At 49.0% G+C, this 18,234-nt stretch overlaps 1 protein-coding gene across 1 annotated transcript; it reads right to left on the reverse strand.

Moving 5' to 3' along the window:
- Positions 1–919: 919 nt before the first annotated feature.
- LOC119375318 (uncharacterized) lies at positions 920–16,289 on the reverse strand. The gene is made up of 10 exons (XM_037645497.2): positions 16,107–16,289; positions 4,008–4,173; positions 3,748–3,816; positions 3,611–3,673; positions 3,482–3,532; positions 3,119–3,160; positions 2,997–3,056; positions 2,854–2,916; positions 2,638–2,703; positions 920–1,759 (listed from the first exon to the last, which is right to left on the reverse strand). Exons 1-10 carry the CDS (start codon positions 16,287–16,289, stop codon positions 1,389–1,391), a joined length of 1,134 nt encoding a protein of 377 aa, XP_037501425.1. The 3' UTR covers positions 920–1,388.
- Positions 16,290–18,234: the final 1,945 nt, after the last annotated feature.

The following is an 18,234-nucleotide window of genomic DNA, read 5'->3' on the forward strand; positions in this document are numbered from 1 at the left end:
AAAAAGAGTCACTATATTCTTTAAATATGGTGTCCTCATATTTCTGATCATTAACCTCCTGATGGCAAGCTTCGTTGTACGTGATGTCAGTACTTTGAATCACCTATAAATGGTTTCTATGAACCATGCTGTTGCCAACACTTCTTGGGGCGAATCTCCCCTTCGGACCAGGACACGTAGTGCAGCTGCAGTATCGTGATTTAGCAACGAAAATGCAGGTCCCACTTTCACTTTCTCTAGTGTCCTGGGTCCAAGAAGGATAGTTTAATGTGTGGTGCTACGTTTAATTGCAGTTCAGAGTCTATTTCTACCAGCTTCTGAATCGGCACAAGGTTAACCTCACTCGAAGGCAGCTTGTGCTTTTCGACCACATCTTCGGGAAGGAAAATCGATTGACCACGTGTGAGGTGGTTTCTCAAGTTTTTTAGCACATGTGCGGTGTATGTCATAAAATAAAGCTTGCTATTTTGGTCAGCAGGCTGACAACAAGAAACCCTCGACACAGATTGCTTTCCCACAACTATGCCAAATTCTCTCCAGAGCGCCATATTCCCACCCCCCATGTCGCTAACGACTGCATCTATACGAACCCCGATTTTTTGACATTCCTGAATAATTTGAATCAAGTTTTCTCGAACTGCAGCACTGCTGAACGAGTTTCTAGTAAAATGATAAGCAACTGCCTGCTTGCATCTTTGTGTAACCCCACCCAGCATGAAAACAACTCCATGCTTTGCCACTGCAGCATGTGGCAGAGAACCGTCGGCCAAAGGTAAAGTTGGCCTTCCAAAAACAGTGCCAGTCGTTTGGTCGAACGCAAGCCCTGAGCTCAACTGAATTTCATCGAGCATAAAAACTGCATGCCTCTCATGCTCCTTCATGGTGGTTACCTGAAATATGCAACATGCATTAGGCAACAAAGGCATTAATAAAGACATTTAAAATACAATAATTTTCAAGAATAAACAGGCAGTGCACAGTGCAAGCTGTATTTCGATTTTTGCATGCAAGAATATTATCACCTATTGAAATTTATGAGGAATTGTGCCTAGTTAGATGACCTGAAGTGATAAGTGAAGGAAAGGTCAGAATATGGTGTGGAAACTTTATGAATGGCCGCTAAAACGTGCACGACAAAGAGCGCAGTGGCAGGCACTAACACTGGCACTAACAACGCATGAAAACGTAATGTTATGGTTTACGTGCGAAAACGATGATACGATCATGAGACATGCCATAGTAGAAGGCTTTGGAAAAGGTATCACCTTTTGCGCAAGGTGTACTGCTGAAAGAGATGCTCACGAGAATTAATGTAACAAATATATTCAGCTACACAATTCTTTCACCTTCAAAGCAAGGAACTGCAGAGCCTCGTGTAAAATTCCTGGTCAGAACATGTAGTTTTCAACACGACGTTGTAAAGTTCTTTCACTCGGAAGGGGTACAGCAAGCTCCCTGACAGCATTGTAGCCTCTGGATCCGCAGGCCAAACGGAGCTTGAGGCCTTTCTGTATAGTCTCTGTAGACCATTGCTTCTCTCGCATACTGGAAGTCCGCATGCCTTGCAGTTGATCTGGTGACAGGTACTTCTTGATGTTTCGCGTGAGTTCATGGTTTCTACGATTTGCTCGGCTTTTCTGTTGTTGCAGTGTAGCAACTTTCCGCTTCATGTTGTTCAAGCACTCTTTCAATGTAGCTATTCTTTTGTGAAGGGCAGCTACTACTGCTTGATCAGCATCCCAACTACTTGAACTGGATCCTGCAAAGCACAGATTGAACAGGAAGTGACAAGAGTTTGAAAATTTCACTATTTACCCAGACTAGCAAGTGAGGGAGAACCCATAAGGATTTAAAGAAACAAAAAAATCAGTGCCACTCTATATTATTCAGCAGAAAAATGTAAGCGTAACTTTTTGAGAACACAACAATGGTTTTAACAAAGAGCAAAAGCTGACACTGTTGCTCAATGAAGAGGGACAAATGGAGCTGCGCAGAACCCGCAATGCATGCAGCTGAACTAGCTTTTTGGTGGGGGCGTGCCCTTGTTCCGAAATAGGGGCAGGACAGTCAAGTGTGGTCACGCCTCTCTTTGTACTCTGCGTGCGAAGGCAGAAAGACATTTTGGGAGCAGCAAGTGTCCGGTGTACCACCTCCTAGCTATACCAATAGTTAGTAATGAGTAAAGACATTATTACATGGCACGTACGCTCGGTTATGACTTAGAGTTATCAATGGCGGTGGCTATTTCAAACAAACTGGGGAGAGTGCCATGGTTCCACTGTTGCAGCTTTTTTTTGACAGAGCTGCTACAAGACGGTAGCTGATTGCGTGTCACAAGTGATAGAGTGATGATGTTGCGCAGTGCGTAGCAATGTGCTATGCATTACTGCACACAAAACACAGCTTGCATGTTTCTGCAATAAAATTATGTTGTGTGCGACTACTCTCGCTTTACAAGAATGCGCATACAGCAAAAGAAACAAAACAAGGCACCAGTACTAGGAGCGCATCCGCAGTATTAAATGCACCAATATATCAATCTGTTAAGAGCGTGCACGTAATTTCCTGTAAGCGGCAATGTGTCACACTCAAGTATATATTGCATAGTGTGTGAGAACAGTAGCACTGAAAACTTACCAGTGACATCAGCTGTGCCCTCAGCAGACAGAAGTTCTCCACAGGCAGCACAAAAGTTCTGCTGAGCTGTAAATGACGGATAATCATATTAGTAGTACTGAAGACTGGTACGGTCCCGAAAGCTTTAAATTAGCACAATTGCTGCACAGGCAATGAGGGATGGCCAGTGACTAAATTTGAAAAATGTATATGATACTGAAAAGAAATTTCACTCACACTCAACAGGCACCGTCAAAGCTTGAATTGGCTGGCAGCTCGGTTCATGGGTGGTTTCCACACCTGCGCACATATGATAGTTGGAACCAACAAAAACATCTGGCAGACACATGCCTATACAAATCATGCAAAGTAGCACTCACCTGCTGAACAAGCTGTTGAACAAGCTGGCAGTGCGTCACATTCGGAACTTGAAGGTGCGTCTGCAACATGAGATCAACGATAAATTATGTGAAATTTCAAAGCAACATGTCACTGCCATTACCTTCTGGAAAATACGATGGTGCTGAATCAGTGGCAGTGTGACCTAAAGAAGATAAAGACAAAATGAAGAAGACCGTCATATCTGTTACATCGCATTTTGACAAACAAGCATGAACACTACTTGAAGCATTTACAATACGCACAGGTGCATTACAATTTTTCAGTAATAAGAATGCATGCCAAAACGCAAGCGACAATGCTTTCAATGCTTGCAATGTGCTGAACACCATACTGCGGAGCAAAACGTTGTGGATCTGCAGCACACCCCTACGGACATGATTGTAAAATATATAAGCCAATGGATGCAAGTTACAAGCAGTTACAATGCTTTGACTACATGCAGCATGCGTGTTAGCTACGTTACCTTGTGAAGAACCTAACCGTGCTTGAGTGGCATCAGTGTTGGCTTCATAGCCTGCAAATTATAAAACATCAATGAAAGCATAAAGCACGTTTGTGACTACGGTAAGTAATAAATGCAGTAAGAACTTACCATCAACAGCAGCTGGTGTCAGAAGCACATTCGCAGCAGACGGGCAGTGTGTCCCTTTGGCTTCTGCATAATCCAAACATGTACTATAGAATAACGAACAGGGAAACGGCGTGAGATGTGCTTAACTGTCAACTCACCATCAACAACAGCAGCTGCTGTTAGTAGCCGATTAAGGCCACAAGATGAGTGGGCTGAATCATTGCATTCTGAAGAATGAAAAAGAAATGCATTAATTATAACAAAGAAAAGCGATTAGCTATACACAAACAGTGCACGACACCTATATGAAAGACGACATGTTTCAGGTTAGTGGAAGCCTGAGAAGTAGCTATGGGTGATGCTGAAAACAATGAAGACGGAGTAAACATTCACCGGTTTTTTAACGCGATTGGCTTACCTGACGTTTGCAAACGCTGTTGACTGAAGATCGTAGGCGTCGCGTCTCTCCAACTTTTTAATACCAAACTTGCGCAGCAGTATCGGCTCGAATTGGTCCGCACAGAAGTGGTCGTAGGTAAGGAAATATTCGCGGCTACTGTTACATAATAATGAAACAGCACGCTCTAAAAGAAAAAAATAACCTTTAGTGTCAACACATACACGACTACTCACTGTTTGCCACATTCTCTTCCCACCAGACTAGCACACGATGCATACAGTACGTAGAAATACGCAATATTTAGCCTTGCGTGTCGTTATTGCAACCACAGATCTTCTGAATACTGAGCGCGCAGGAGTACATGCTTAAACTAAATGATGCGACATTCAGGTCGCTGCCCACGCTTTATAAATTACGTCCTTACACCCATACACACGTACACACGGGAGTCATTTAACTATACGCCGGCGAATAAACAAACTTTAGCACTTGAATGTTTCCATTACATTTACTTTGTAACATACTCGACGATTATTTCCGGATCGAGCGAGTAATAATAATAATAATAATAATAATAATAATAATAATAATAATAATAATAACATCTGGCGTTTAACGTGCCAAAACCACAATTTGATTATGAGGGACGCCCTCTTGGAGGGCTAGGGAAATTTCGACCACCTGGTATTCATTAACGTACATATAATGCTAAGTCACAGGCCACAACCTTTCCGCCTCTATTGAAAATGCAGCTGCCGCGGTCGGCATGGATCAAGTCAGAGACGCAACGTTTACACGGCACTAAACGCGCCACGCGTTTCAACTGCCATGCACGTTTACCATCGACGTGGTTACTCTCGTTGTGTTATGTTCGAGCTTGACAGCACCACAACACTGTAAACACGAATACACGCGAAACGATAGAGTTTAGCTCGCCGGTACTCACCTCACAAAACCACGACGACACAGGGTCCAAGTCAGTCCGTCCGATACGCTGGAGCCACAATTCTTGCCGAGCGGCATTGTCTTTTCCTCGCGGAAGCGAGAATAGCTTCTTTCATCTGCTGTACCTGCTTTTGCAACCGCAGGCACAGCATGTCGGCATCCCGAAACGTGCAGGATCACAGTGCACACAAACTCATGCGCGGTCGAACTCCCGCCACACAACACTACCAAGCACACACGCCTAACCACAAACAAACACCGCGAAAGTGGACAAACAAAATGGCGTTTGCGATACCTTCACAAAAGCTAGTGCGTTATGCTGCAGATTCTTAGCACCGCCGAGTTTTCACGGACAGCAGTGGCGCTGCCATCGAGAGCCTCATGAGCGTCACCGCTGAGCGCGTCTGCATGCAAACGGTGGGCTATCGCGTTGAGTATTGCGTGCTTGCGGTGATGTCTTTCGCCACTGCGTGCCACTTGCTTATCTACACGTCACATCGTCATATTTAACGTTACTTTTCATATTTTTTCTTTCTCGATCACTCTTTCGGTGCATCGCCTAGAACCTCAGCGCCAAGATGTGCTTTAACGGAACGATGAGCACACGCCCATCTTTGCGGCCAGGAGCCATACAGCCCCTCAACTAGCGTCGTTTACTATCTGCAATGCACGCGAGGGGAGATGAGCCCGCACATTGACACGAATGGCGCTACTTTAGTTTTTTTCGGGGACTTAATTCATGAGGGATGCAAGACTTGACCGCACGGATAGAAACACAACTGAACACTGAATAAGAAATTACCTCATCTCACTTCCGTCGTGAGAGACCACCTCAAGGGTACTCTCTCCCATGAACGCAAATGAGGCCTGATGGCTATCCGACGGGGTAGAGTAGGAAAAGACGAGAGGAGTGGGTGGTATCCGCTACACATCTGTAAGGTATCTGCTATACATCTGTAAGGCATTTTATGCACTTTGTTGATGCTGCCTATGGCTTACAACGATGGAGAATTATGGTTGAGCCGTTTCTAGTGCGTGCGAACTTTTAAACGGCACGCTCATTGCGCAGTTAGCATTGTGTGACGCCTGGTGGTCATATTACTCTTCTGCCATGCTATAATACACATTTTAACGCGACTCCTTTCCCGACATGACCCCTGTATATGGTCTTCTGGCAAAGGAGCTTCAAGAACCAGCGTGGCTCTGTGGTAGAATACTCGGCTACCACACATAGGGCCCGGGTTCAAATCATATCTGATCATGGACATTTTTAGGGGCGAAGCACCTCAGGGTCGCGGCTGGTCGGCGGAGCATCGTCGTCTGCTGTCGCAGCGTGCATAGTCGTGACCCATTTGCTTGCGTGCATCGTCCTGTCCTGTCGATATGCTTGAGCGCAAGAGAGGGCGCCACGGCCTGAGCGCTCCCCGTGTGGCGAGAAAGAGACAAAGGCACGCGTTGAATAAGAAAACGCTTTTTCTGCGTGCGATAAATGCTGAACTACCAGCTCGCGAGGCACGACAGCGCGCCCTCGCCCGCGAGAGACAGCGCCGACGCAGGAGAGTCTGCTAGCGAGTTTCTTGAAAAAAAAACCGACTGCTCGCGCTGGACAGCCGCTCACCGGCCACCCCGTATATATATATGGGCACTGGATCTTGACCTGCAATGTAGTGCTGCTCGGAGATTTCTTTTGTGCGTAGTTCAACAAGAAAGATTCTTGGCATGCACGTTAACTAAAAGCGGACTGCGGGTCTGTGTGTCTAATCTTTCTTTTGTCTCTCATGGCCCATTATCAGTGATTTTACTGTGGGAAGCATCGGAGTACATTGCATGCTTCACCCATCCACAGGTTTCACGCTAGTGGAGCTCAACTACCCTTCCCTGCACGCTTCTGCCCTCTCGAAATTTTTTATTTATTTCATTTTCTTTCCTATTTCGCGCGATAGCGGTTGCGGACATCAGCGGCGACAAATACTACCCCACGGCCGTTGTGATCTGGTAACAGCTTTCGATCGAGAACGCGCGAAATCTGCAAGATTTTTGAATTTTATTTCTGTCTTGTCATCTTTACGCAATGGTTTATTCTTTGAACCTCTTGTACTCCTAATTGTATGCGAAACCTGTAAAATCTGGGTTTCACAAAATGTTATTTTTATTTTTTTACATCAGTGCTGTTAAGGTCGACGTTGACCGTGTGTCGTAGATCGAAAATTATCATTATCACAAACCGGCATGCGCCATCTTCATCCTCTTCTGCATCGCCTTCCTGTACATTCTTTTCTGCTTCGCTACCAGAAGAATGATCTGTGATTGGTCCTGGACACTAAGCTGCATTGAATGCAGACAACTCTTTTTAATGTTAAAGAGTTGAAAGGCACAAAGAAACAATACCTTTCTTCACAAGCTTTGAGTGGCATGATTAAAAGGGCAGTAATTGTTTTCTTGTTTTTGGTGCGTTACACCAAGAGGCATGACCACCCCCTTTAAAATGTATCACTAAGCAAAGAAAGTGAATCGAGCGATCTTGGCAAGGTTCCCTAAGTGAACTTTTAAGTCTTGAGAACATGCGGCAAGTGTCGTTAGAATTTCTGTAGCAAACGATTCAATGTTGTCGCCTTCATTATTCTTTAGAAGTACTAAAAAATCATCGACATAGCGAAAAATGCGGACTATACTGTCATCTTGTAAACAGCTGTTAACTACATTGTCAATGATTAGAAGCTCTGGCAAAGCGCTGGAGCCACGCTTGAGCCAATGCATATATCTTCCCTTTGCGCATAAATAGGATAATCCGCATTCTTCGTTATGTCTAGGATTTTTTGTAGTACTTCTAAACATAATGAAGGCGACAACATTGAATCTTTCGCTGCAGAAATATAACGACCTTTGCCGCATGTTCTCAAGACTTAAAGTTCACTTGGAAATTTCGCCAAGATCGCTCTGTTTGCTTTCTTGACCAAGTGGTAGATTTTAGAAGGGACAATCATGCCTGTTGGCGCTACGCATCAAGGACAAAAAAACGCCAGGCCTGCGCTGAAATCGCAGCACAGTCACAGCGAAAGCTAGAAGAGCGGCGTTTCTAGAGCCCCTTGTCAGCTCTCTTGGGGCTACAATACAAGTACACTAGAAATGTACCCACTACGCAGTAAATCACAATTCTTGTGATGTTGGGAAGCACCTACTAAGCCATTATTCGTCATTCTGCGGAGAAGCGAGGCACCAGCTACACGTCTCTAAGGTATTATGTGCACTTTGTTGACGCGACGACTGATGACGATGAAGAATTATGGCTCAGCCCTTTCTAATGAATTGGAAGCTTTAAACGGCCCACCAGTTATGTAATTTGCATTGGGTGACGCTCGCTCGCTATTTCTCTCTCCTGTCATGCTGTATAACATAGGCTGACGTGGGAGAGATACGGAGGGGGGGGGGGGCGAAGAACTTTACTGAGACCCCGAGGAAATAGATCATGCGCTTACGGGCTTCCTTGGCAACCCGTACAAGTGCACTTGCGAGGAGCCCACTACGCTGTAAATTATTGCAATTTTACTGAGACCGAAATAAAGTTTATTCATCCATCCATCCATCCCGAGGAAATGGATCATGCGCTTATGGGCTTCCTTGGCAACCAATACAAGTGCACTTGCGAGGAACCCACTACGCTATAAGTCATTGTAATCTTTTAGAGGTAGGGCAGCAGGCACTGTGCCATTTTTCGTCATTCTACGGAGAGCCGTGGTACCTGCTAAACGCATGTAAGGCATTATGCGCACTTTGTCGATGCTGTGCCTGATGACGACGAAGAATTATGGCAGAGCCCTTTGTAATGGGTTGGAAGCATTCAACAACCTACTCGTTGCGCAATTCGCATTGTGTGACGCCTGGTTACAGAATTCGCGTTGTGCGACGCTTGGTGTTTATTTGACTCTTCGACCACGCTATATTGCATATGCTAATGTGGTTCCTTCCCGACATGAAGCCTGTATAGCACCTTTTTGCAAAGCAGTGTCAAGCCCCGGCATGGCTCAGAGGTTGAATACTGGGCTCCCACGCAGAGGGCGCAGGTTCGAACCTCGTTCCATCCTGGAATTTTTTTTCTTATTTCGTTTTTTTTTTCTTATTTCGAGCGATACTGGTTACGGACACCGGCGGCGGCGGCGGACAACTACGGCGCCAAAAACGGCCGGTGAAATGATCTCATAACAGCTTTCGCTGTAAAAGGCATTACTACCCTTTGAGTCATGCCCCTCAAAGCTTCTGAAAAGAGGTATTGTTTCTTTGTACCATGTGAACACTTTAAAAAAGGTGCATTCGATGCACCTTAATCTCCAGGAGCAAGTGGCCAGGCTGATGTCCGCAGGCTACCCAGAATCCTTGCTGCTTTGAGGGGGAGATTCATGCTTTAAAAAGCTGAAAGGAAAAACTAAGAACACACGAAATTCAGCAGGTGGTGTATCAAAGCATGTAACCAGGCGGTGATGCATATTTGCATGGAATCCCACACAGCCTCAAAATGGTGGCCACATAGAATGGAGTCAGGCTCGTGTTGACTGCACCATGCAAGCTATCCAGTCTTTGCAAGCGCATAGGCACGAAAAAAATTATTCGAGCAGCATATGTGGAAAGAAGCGCGCAAACGTGTTCACGAAATGTGCTGTTTTGGTAGTATACCGAATTCCCTTGTCATGTGACCGTGTCTACATTGGTCAGACGGGCCGATGTCTGAATGACAGGCTACGGGAACACCGCTATCTCCTCCAAACAGGCACTAGTGGAAACTTGCCCCTGCATTGCGAAGGCTGCGGCTGCGCCCCATATTTCAAGTCAGCGACTGTCATTGACAAAGGAAGAAACAAGAGTGAACATGAAACCGGTGAGACCTTCGAAGTCAGGAAGCACGGCTAACCGCCATGTTAGAGCGAATCCTCGGTTTTCCTCACAGATAAAGAATTCGATTTTCTGGTTAGGTGGCAAGTTTCGCGTTGAATATCTTTTGGTGTTTCACACGTTGCATGCTCAGTACTGTTAGCTGTGTAGCATTGACATGGCTCAGGTGACTTTTTACGCATGTGCTGCTGACTCATGTGGGGGGGTGTGTGCAATTCTTCAAGTCCAGCGCTTGTCCTGTCTGGTTGTTCTTCTTCGCTCTCTTCGTGTGGTTTTTCACAGGTTTCATCTTCCGATTACTATGAACCAACTTGCCCAGAAAGCTACGTTAGTGTGCCACCAACAAGGAGATACAGTAAAACCTCGGTCATATGATCACAGCTCGTATGAATTTCGCGATGATAAAATTTTTCTGTGGCCCCGTCCAAGGCTCATTAGCTGCAATATATTGGAGTATGGTTCTTGCGAACCGATTTTCACTCCGCGACGTTTGATACGAACGTACGCTAGCGAACAGGTACGCACAGGTGCTGCCCGCACTGTCGCGGAAGACGCGGCAGTCACGCGCGGGTGCGGGCATGCACGCTGCGCGACCATCACCGTCGTGCGTCGTCGCCTCCGAGACTGTCCGCGCGAATCTTGGAGGCCTTGATGCGCCTTCGCGTTTAGGCCACCAATGGTGTTACCGTCGCGTTTTTTTACCAGGCGTTGACGCGTGCTGCTGTGCTCGAGGCAGTAGCGTCTTGGTACTGTGTTAACACGTGACTGCCCCGTCGATGCAAGCCATGTCCTCGTAATTGCACGTTCTATGAAACAAGACTGAAACTTGGGCTGCGGGTCCATCATGAAGGCCCATAAAAGGTGGACGAAGACCCCAAGACACGAAGCCGACGACCTTGGCGAAGGATCTAGGCCTCGTAACGTACGTGCACACATGCCAACTTTCAGATTTGCACGGGAGATTCCCCAGTTTTGGAGCAAACCTCCCGATTGTGCGGGCATGGCCATAAATCTCCCGAAAAGCAGCCCCAACACTACCGCAATAGAAAAATACCGCCAACAAAGTACAGTGATTCTAAAATTGTCTGGCCTTTACCAATCGTGTGCAAAGCGCTCCTTAAGTCACTTTCGCCGCAGTTCCACGAATTTCTCCTTTTTAACCCCTTAAAGGCTTATGACCAGCTGAGCTCGTCATGAGAAATTGTCACTTTTCCTGGCTACGGGTCTGGGTATTACATGACGGTGCGAAATATGATGAATGAAGCATTTGTATAAGCTGTAAATCATTTTCGCAAGTTCTTTTCTGTTTTGAACATGTTACTGAAGCATTTCATGTCGTAAAAATTTGGAAATTTTGGAACATTTTTTTGTAATTCAATCGGCACTTAAGGGGTTAAAGTAAGATGATGTCTTGGTAAAACTGCTGCGGTCATCTGAAGATGTAACCATGCAGCTCGTGAAATCGCTATCAGGAAGGAAATGAATAATAAGAAACGCACGTGGCAATGGCCCCGTCTGAAAAAGCGTCGTCCCGATGCTTAAAACAGAACAAGGGGGGCGGGGGTGTCCAATGCATGCAAAAATAACAACAATAGAGCAAGAAAGTAAAATAAACAATAAGCACGAGCAAAAAAGCAATAATAAAGCAAAAGTACAGTCCTCAGTTTGACTAACGCGCGTAATATGGCTTGAGGCGCACGACATGGACGACTTCAGGTCGCACACGGCGCCGCTGAGAGATCGTAATGCCGTCAGTGACAACCTCGTAGTCGAGTGCGCCGAGGCGTCGAAGTACCCTGTACGGTCCGAAGTATCGTCGAAAAAGCTTCTCACTAAGTTCCGACGCCCGTCGGCGTATTGGCGTCCATACCCATACCCGATCACCGGGTTGGTATTGCATGTGGCGTCGTCGGAGGTTGTAGCGTCGGCTCTCAGTCGTCAGCTGGTTCCTGATATGTAGGCGTCCGAGCTGTCGTGCGTCTTCGGCGCGCTGTAAGTTGGTGGTCACGTCGATGTTTTCCTCGTCGCTCACGTTTGGTAACATGGTATCGAGCATCGTTGCCGGGCTCCGTCCGTAGACCAACTTGTATGGCGTCACCTGCGTCGTTTCTTGTACGGCCGTGCTGCACGCGGAGGTCACGTGCGGAAGGATGGCGTCGCACGTCTTGTGCTCGACGTCGACGTACATGGCCAGCATGTCGGCGATGGTCTTATTTAGACGCGCGGTCGGGCCGTTGGTCTAAGGGTGGTACGCGCCGGTCGTGCGGTGGCTTGTGTGGCTGTATTCCAAGATGGCCTGAGTTAGGTCAGCCGTAAACCCCGTACCTCTGTCAGTGATGAGAACCTCAGGGGCGCCGTGTCGAAGGACGATGCTCTGAACGAAGAACTTGGCTACCTCAGCGGCACTACCTCTCGGGAGGGCTTTTGTTTCGGCGTAGCGGGTGAGGTAGTCGGCAGCCATGACGATCCATTTATTTCCGCAAGTCCACGTTGGGAACGGCCCCAGAAGGTCCGTCCCGATCTGCTGGAATGGTCGCTGAGGAGGCATGATTGGCTGAAGGAAGCCTGCTGGCCTTCTGGGCGGTGTCTTCTGTCGCTGACAGTCTCCACACGTCCTTACGTAGCCTGTGACGTCGGCGGCAAGGCACGGCCAGTAGTACTTTTCCTGTACTCGTGCGAGCGTGCGTGTACGTCCGAGGTGTCCAGCCGTCGGGGCGTCGTGCAGGGCGTGCAGACTTTCTGGTCGCAGTCCCGAAGGTACAAAGATAAGGTAGCTGTTTCGGGCCGGAGAGAAGTTCTTCTTTACAAGGACGTTGTTGTGCAAGGAAAATGATGCCAATCCTCGCCTGAATTTTTTTGCGACAACGATGGTACTGCCATCCAGGTATTCCACTACACCCTTGAGTTCCTCGTAAGCTAGCTGTCGTTCGGCGAAGTCATCGGCACTTATGGCTCCCAAGAAGCTGTCATCATCCTGGTCGTCGGGCGGTGATGGGTCGACGGGGGCACGAGACAAGCTGTCGGCGTCGGAATGTTTCCTTCCGGACATGTACACGACGGTAATGTCGAATTCTTTAAATCTTATGCTCCACCGTGCGAGGCTACCTGAAAGGTCCTTCAAGTTAGCTAGCCAACACAAGGCGTGATGGTCGCCCACAACTTTGAAGAGCCTGCCGTAGAGGTAGGGGAGAAACTTTAACGTAGCCCAGATGATGGCGAGGCACTCTTTTTCTGTTGTGGAATAGTTGGTCTCTGCCTTAGACAGCTAGCGGCTAGCATAAGTGATAACCCTTTCCAGTCCTAGGACGGCGCCGAGTCCTAGGCTGCTTGCATCGGTGTGAATCTCCGTATCGGCGTATTCGTCGAAATGCGCAAGTATCGGAGGCGTCTGCAGGCGTCGTTTCAGTTCATGAAATGCTTCGACTTGCGCTGTTTGCTACCTGAATTTGACGTCGGTCTTTGTGAGCAGCGTTAGTGGATAGGCTATCCGTGAAAAGTCTTTGGCAAACGCCTGTAATACGCGCACAAGCCGAGAAATCGGCGCACGACCTTCTTGTCGGTGGGTGGCAAAAAAAGCGGCGACGACAGCTGTTTTCTGCGGGTCAGGGCGCACTTCAGTCTTGCTGAACACGTGACCCAAAAACAAGAGCTCCTCGTACGCGAAGTGGCACTTTTCTGGCTGCAGGGTGAGCTCGGACTTTTTGATTGCTTGAAGTACGGATTCAAGGCGCTGGAGGTGTTCGTGGAAGTACGAGGAAAACACAACGACATCGCCCAAGTAAACAAGGCAAGTTTGCCACTTCAAGCCAGCTAATACTGTATCCATGACTCGTTGGAAAGCAGCAGGTGCCGAGCAAAGACCGAAGGGCATGACCTTGAACTCGGACAGGCCGTCCGGTGTTATGAAGGCAGTCTTTTCTCGGTCTCTCTCGTCGACTTCGATTTGCCAGTAGCCGGTCTTGAGGTCCATCGGAGAAAAGTACTTCGCCTTGTGGAGTCGATCTGGGGCGTCGTCTATACGTGGGAGAGGGTACACGTCCTTTTTCGTGATTTTGTGCAGGCGACGATAATCGACGCAGAAACGTAGGGTCCCATCCTTCTTCCTCACTAACACCACATGTGACGCCCACGGACTCTTGGACGGCTGGATGATGTCGTCGCGTAGCATTTCGTCGACATGTTTCTTGATAGCCTCGCGTTCTCGCGTCAAAACTCGGTACGGGCTCTGACGGACTGGTCGGGCGCTTTCTTCTGTTATGATACGATGTTTCGCGACTGGGGTCTCAGTCGTCAAGACAAGAGAGCTGGTCTTGCTTGACCTTCGGAAGGCTCGGGTTGACGTCGAATTCTGGTTCGCGACCTCGATTTGTCGAAGCAGGTTCGGCAGCACCGAAGAGGGCGAATGCATTGCTGGCGGCTGCACATTCGTCGATGTAGGCGACTGTTGTACCAATGTTGAGGTGCCTATATACGTGGCTGAAGTTTGTGAGCACTACCTTTGCTTTACGGTCACGCAGCTCGGTTATACCTCTTTCGACGCAAATTTGACGGTTCAGAAGTAGGTGCTGATCGCCCTCGATGACACTTTCAAAGTTCGCAGGTTTTTCGGTGCCGACGGAAATAATGACGCTGGAGCGTGGTGTGACGGTCACCTGCTCTTCTGTCACATTCAATGCGTGGTTCCTTGGCGTCGCGTGGGGCGGGAGCGCTTTGTTTGAGGTTAGTGTTATCGACTCAGACCTCAGGTCGATGACGGCGCCATGGTCACTTAAGAAGTCCATTCCAGGCATCACATTCCTGGAGCAGTTTTGTAGGATTACAAAGCTCGCAGGATAAGTCCGGTTATTGATGGTGACCCTCGCCGTGCAGACACCCATCGGCGTTATCAGGTGGCCTCCAGCTGTCCGTATTTTGGGTCCACTCTAAGCGGTCTTTACTTTCTTAAGCTTCGTGGCGAATGACCCACTGACGACGGAATAGTCGGTCCCAGTGTCGACGAGAGCGGTGATGTTGTGGCCGTCGATGATAACGTCGAAGTCGCTAGTCCGTGGCCTAGCGTTGCGGTTAGGTCGTGGCGTAGGATCACGGCTGCGTCGATTTGTTGCGGTACTTCCATGCTGCTTCGTCAGCTCTTCTTTCGTCCGCGAGGTTTCGTCGGCAGGGTTCCGTCTGCTTCGCGTCGTGTTCTGCAGGTCTCGTCGCGTTGTAGTCGTTGGCGGCCGCGCATGATCTTCGGCATTTCGTCGTACAGCAAATGCACCTCCATCAGTTGCTGCCCTTAGTTTCCCGGATACGGGCTTGGCGACCGGCCCCGGTTTGGGCCAGTGTACTGCCGGCGGTGCGGTGACATGTAGCGGCCGGACGACGGCGAGCGGGAAGGTCGTCGTTCTTGCCACTGTGTTCCGGTAAGATAGTCGTCGATGTCGCGAGGCCGTTCGCCTTGCTGCGGGCGCGGCGCGTTGACAGCGAATCCGGGTAGCCCATCTGACGGTACTGGCAGCGGCGGTACGTGTGGCTGGCCTCCCCGCAGTGGTAGCAGAGCGGGCGGTTGTCAGGGGTGCAGCAAACATCGGCCTTCCTCGGCATGTATCGCTGGCTGGTTGGCGGGCGATATAACGTCGGTGGTGGCGGCGGTGGTGCCTCGCGGCGGAACTGTTGGGTCGGCGCGGTGTCTTGACGTGGACGATAGGCGGGGGCGTTGCGTCGAGCTGCAGCAACATAGCTCATTGCTTGCAGCCGCGGCTGCGCTGACTCAGGGATACCCAGCGACTGCTGGTTTTCCTGTCGGACGATGTGTGCGATCGAGGCATCTTGAGGCTGGCACGACGGGAACATTCGACGAATTTCTTCGCGCAATATGGCCCTTATGGTCTCGCGCAGACAGTCGGAGCCGATAGCTTGAACCACTGCGCTGTCTTGGATCAAGCCGCGGCGGTATTGCCGGCTACGCATTTCCAACGTGCTCTCGACTGTTGTGGCCTCAGAGACAAATTGCTGGATTGTCTTGGGTGGGTTCCGCATAAGCCCAGCGAAGAGCTTTTGCCTTACTCCTTGCATGAGGAAACGGGCCTTCTTCTCCTCGGTCACGTTAGAGTTGGTGTGGCGGAAGAGTCTGGTCATTTCTTCCGCGAAGATTGTCACTTTTTCGTTCGGGAGCTGGACCCGTGTCTCCAGTAATGCGGCGGCCCTTTCCTATCGCAGGACGCTTGTGAACGCTGTGAGGAAGCTGGTCCGGAAGATGTCCCACGTTGTCAGGGTAGACTCCCTGTTCTCGAACCATGTCCTGACTCTGTCTTGCAAAGCGAAGTACACATAGCGTGACTTGTCGCTGATGTCCCAGTCGTTTAAGGCCGCAGTCCTCTCGTACGACTCTAGCCACGTCTCTGGGTCCTCACGTGATAATCCCCGAAAGATCGGCGGCTCCTTTGGCTGATGCATCACGATTGCGGGCGGTGGCGCAGTGGCTGTCATCGTTGTGGCCCTGGCCTTGGTCTTCCGAGTCTTGTCGGGTAGAGGCCCGTATTCCGGTGGTAGACCTTGTTGCCTACGGCTAGCTCGCTGGTCGTTGTTGGCGCCGATGTCTTCTCTGCGCTGTGGGCTAGGTTCACGGCTTGACGGGGGCGTCCGGAACATGAACGAACAGCACCTCCACCAGATGTCACGGGGTTGTTACGTCGACCAAGACAACAGCTGCGTGGTCGAGATGAAACTCTTTATTTGGCCGAACTTGTGGCCGGGAAATGAAAACTCACACTGCAGCAATGCACGCTGTACACTCATAGCGGCGAACTGGGCGTCGGCCGTCGAAATCCTGACAACCGGTGAAGCGCGTCGGTATTTATACATGTGCCGTCGAATATTCCAGCGTTATCGCTGGTTACCGCGCAAATTCTAGAATAAGCTCGAGTGTTCGCGTCTCGCACGCAATCTTAACCAAACGATTTACAATATACGGGAAGCTTCTCGAACAATGAGGCGCGGTTCGCGCTGAGCGTTGCTGATATTCTTTGTGGGCAAAAACCAAATACCGGGAAAGCGATAATAATAAACGCGCGTGGCAATATTCACACTTGAAGGAGAGGAGACTAGAGGAGGAGAGTAGCGCATGCGTCGCGAGAGCAGAAGCGAGAACGCAGGAGAAGCGCAAGCAGGTGGTAGGAGAGAAGTGGAGAGAGTAACGCGCAGCTGTTGGCGAGAGGGAAGGACGATAGTTGCGCATGCGCAGTGTGAGTGCGGGCGCCGACGACGCTGCGGAACATGCCGCCGCTATAAGGTGCTTCGCATCTAAAACTCCGTCCAGCGATGACATCACCATGCGTCGCGTAGCAACGCTTTGGAGGAAGGATGAATAAATAAATAAGTAAAATTTTTCGGCGAGGCGGGTGTCGAACCCGGGTACACACGTTCCGAAGGCGAGCGTGGTAACCACTCAGCTACCATACACGCTTTATGGGAGTCATATAATTGCGTTGTTATGGAAAAGAGACCATCAAAAATGGATCGTCACATCACGGAAGAGAGGCTGAGAGATAAAGGAATCAACGGAGAATGAACGAAAGATAGAAAGAAAGATATAGAAAGAGAGAGAGAGGGAGAAAGGAAGAAAAGGAAATACTTTGCGAAGAGAGTCTCAATTTGGCTTTCCTAGGCTTAACTGGCCCTCCCTGTGCTCATGTGGCTGTATGTCGGGTTATGTCTAGGCTAGGCTTGGCTGCTATGCAAAGGAAGGTCGCCATGCTTCGTTGTTCCGTCATGCTTGGCACAACCACCACAAAGCTGCCCTAATTCTTTTTTACGCGCGCGCGCTCTCGCATCGGCACCAACGCGGTATCACGTATGTCACGCAATATTACACTTGTTAACGTGATCTCTCGCCCGACTTGTCGCCTCTATTGGATGTTTTTGCTAAGATGTTTCAAGCGGAAGCGTGGCTGGGTGGAAGAGTACTCGACTGAAACGTCCCTGGGTTCAAATCAAGGTCGAACTCTCCCTCTCTTATTTCGCATTGTGCGAAATAGCTGTGACGAATTGCGATGGACAATTCAGCCACCAGAATCAGAAATTCGGGTATCCCTTAAGGACTGTCGCTGTAATAAAATACGGCTTCGAGCAAGTTCATCATCAGCGCACTTATTGCCTCTCGAAGTGCGTTCTTTAGTATTCGTGTTGTATAAGACGGTAGGTTACTTGAAGCAGAAACACAGAAACACCAGTGGGCGGATTGAGAGCGACTGGAATGGAAGGCTAGGGATCAGTAGGAGATGCCTCGAGGCTCTGAGGGACAGCTGCAGAGCGGAAGAGAAAGTCCAAACTATTGTTTCGGTGGCCTCAAAGGATAAGGAGGGCATGAGCACCGCCGGCATCGAAGGCGTGCGCGAGGACTACAATATAGCGAGAACATAAGATGGACCTATGA

This window comes from Rhipicephalus sanguineus, chromosome 11 (assembly GCF_013339695.2).
Source record: "Rhipicephalus sanguineus isolate Rsan-2018 chromosome 11, BIME_Rsan_1.4, whole genome shotgun sequence".
Classification (NCBI taxonomy): Eukaryota; Metazoa; Arthropoda; class Arachnida; order Ixodida; family Ixodidae; genus Rhipicephalus; species Rhipicephalus sanguineus.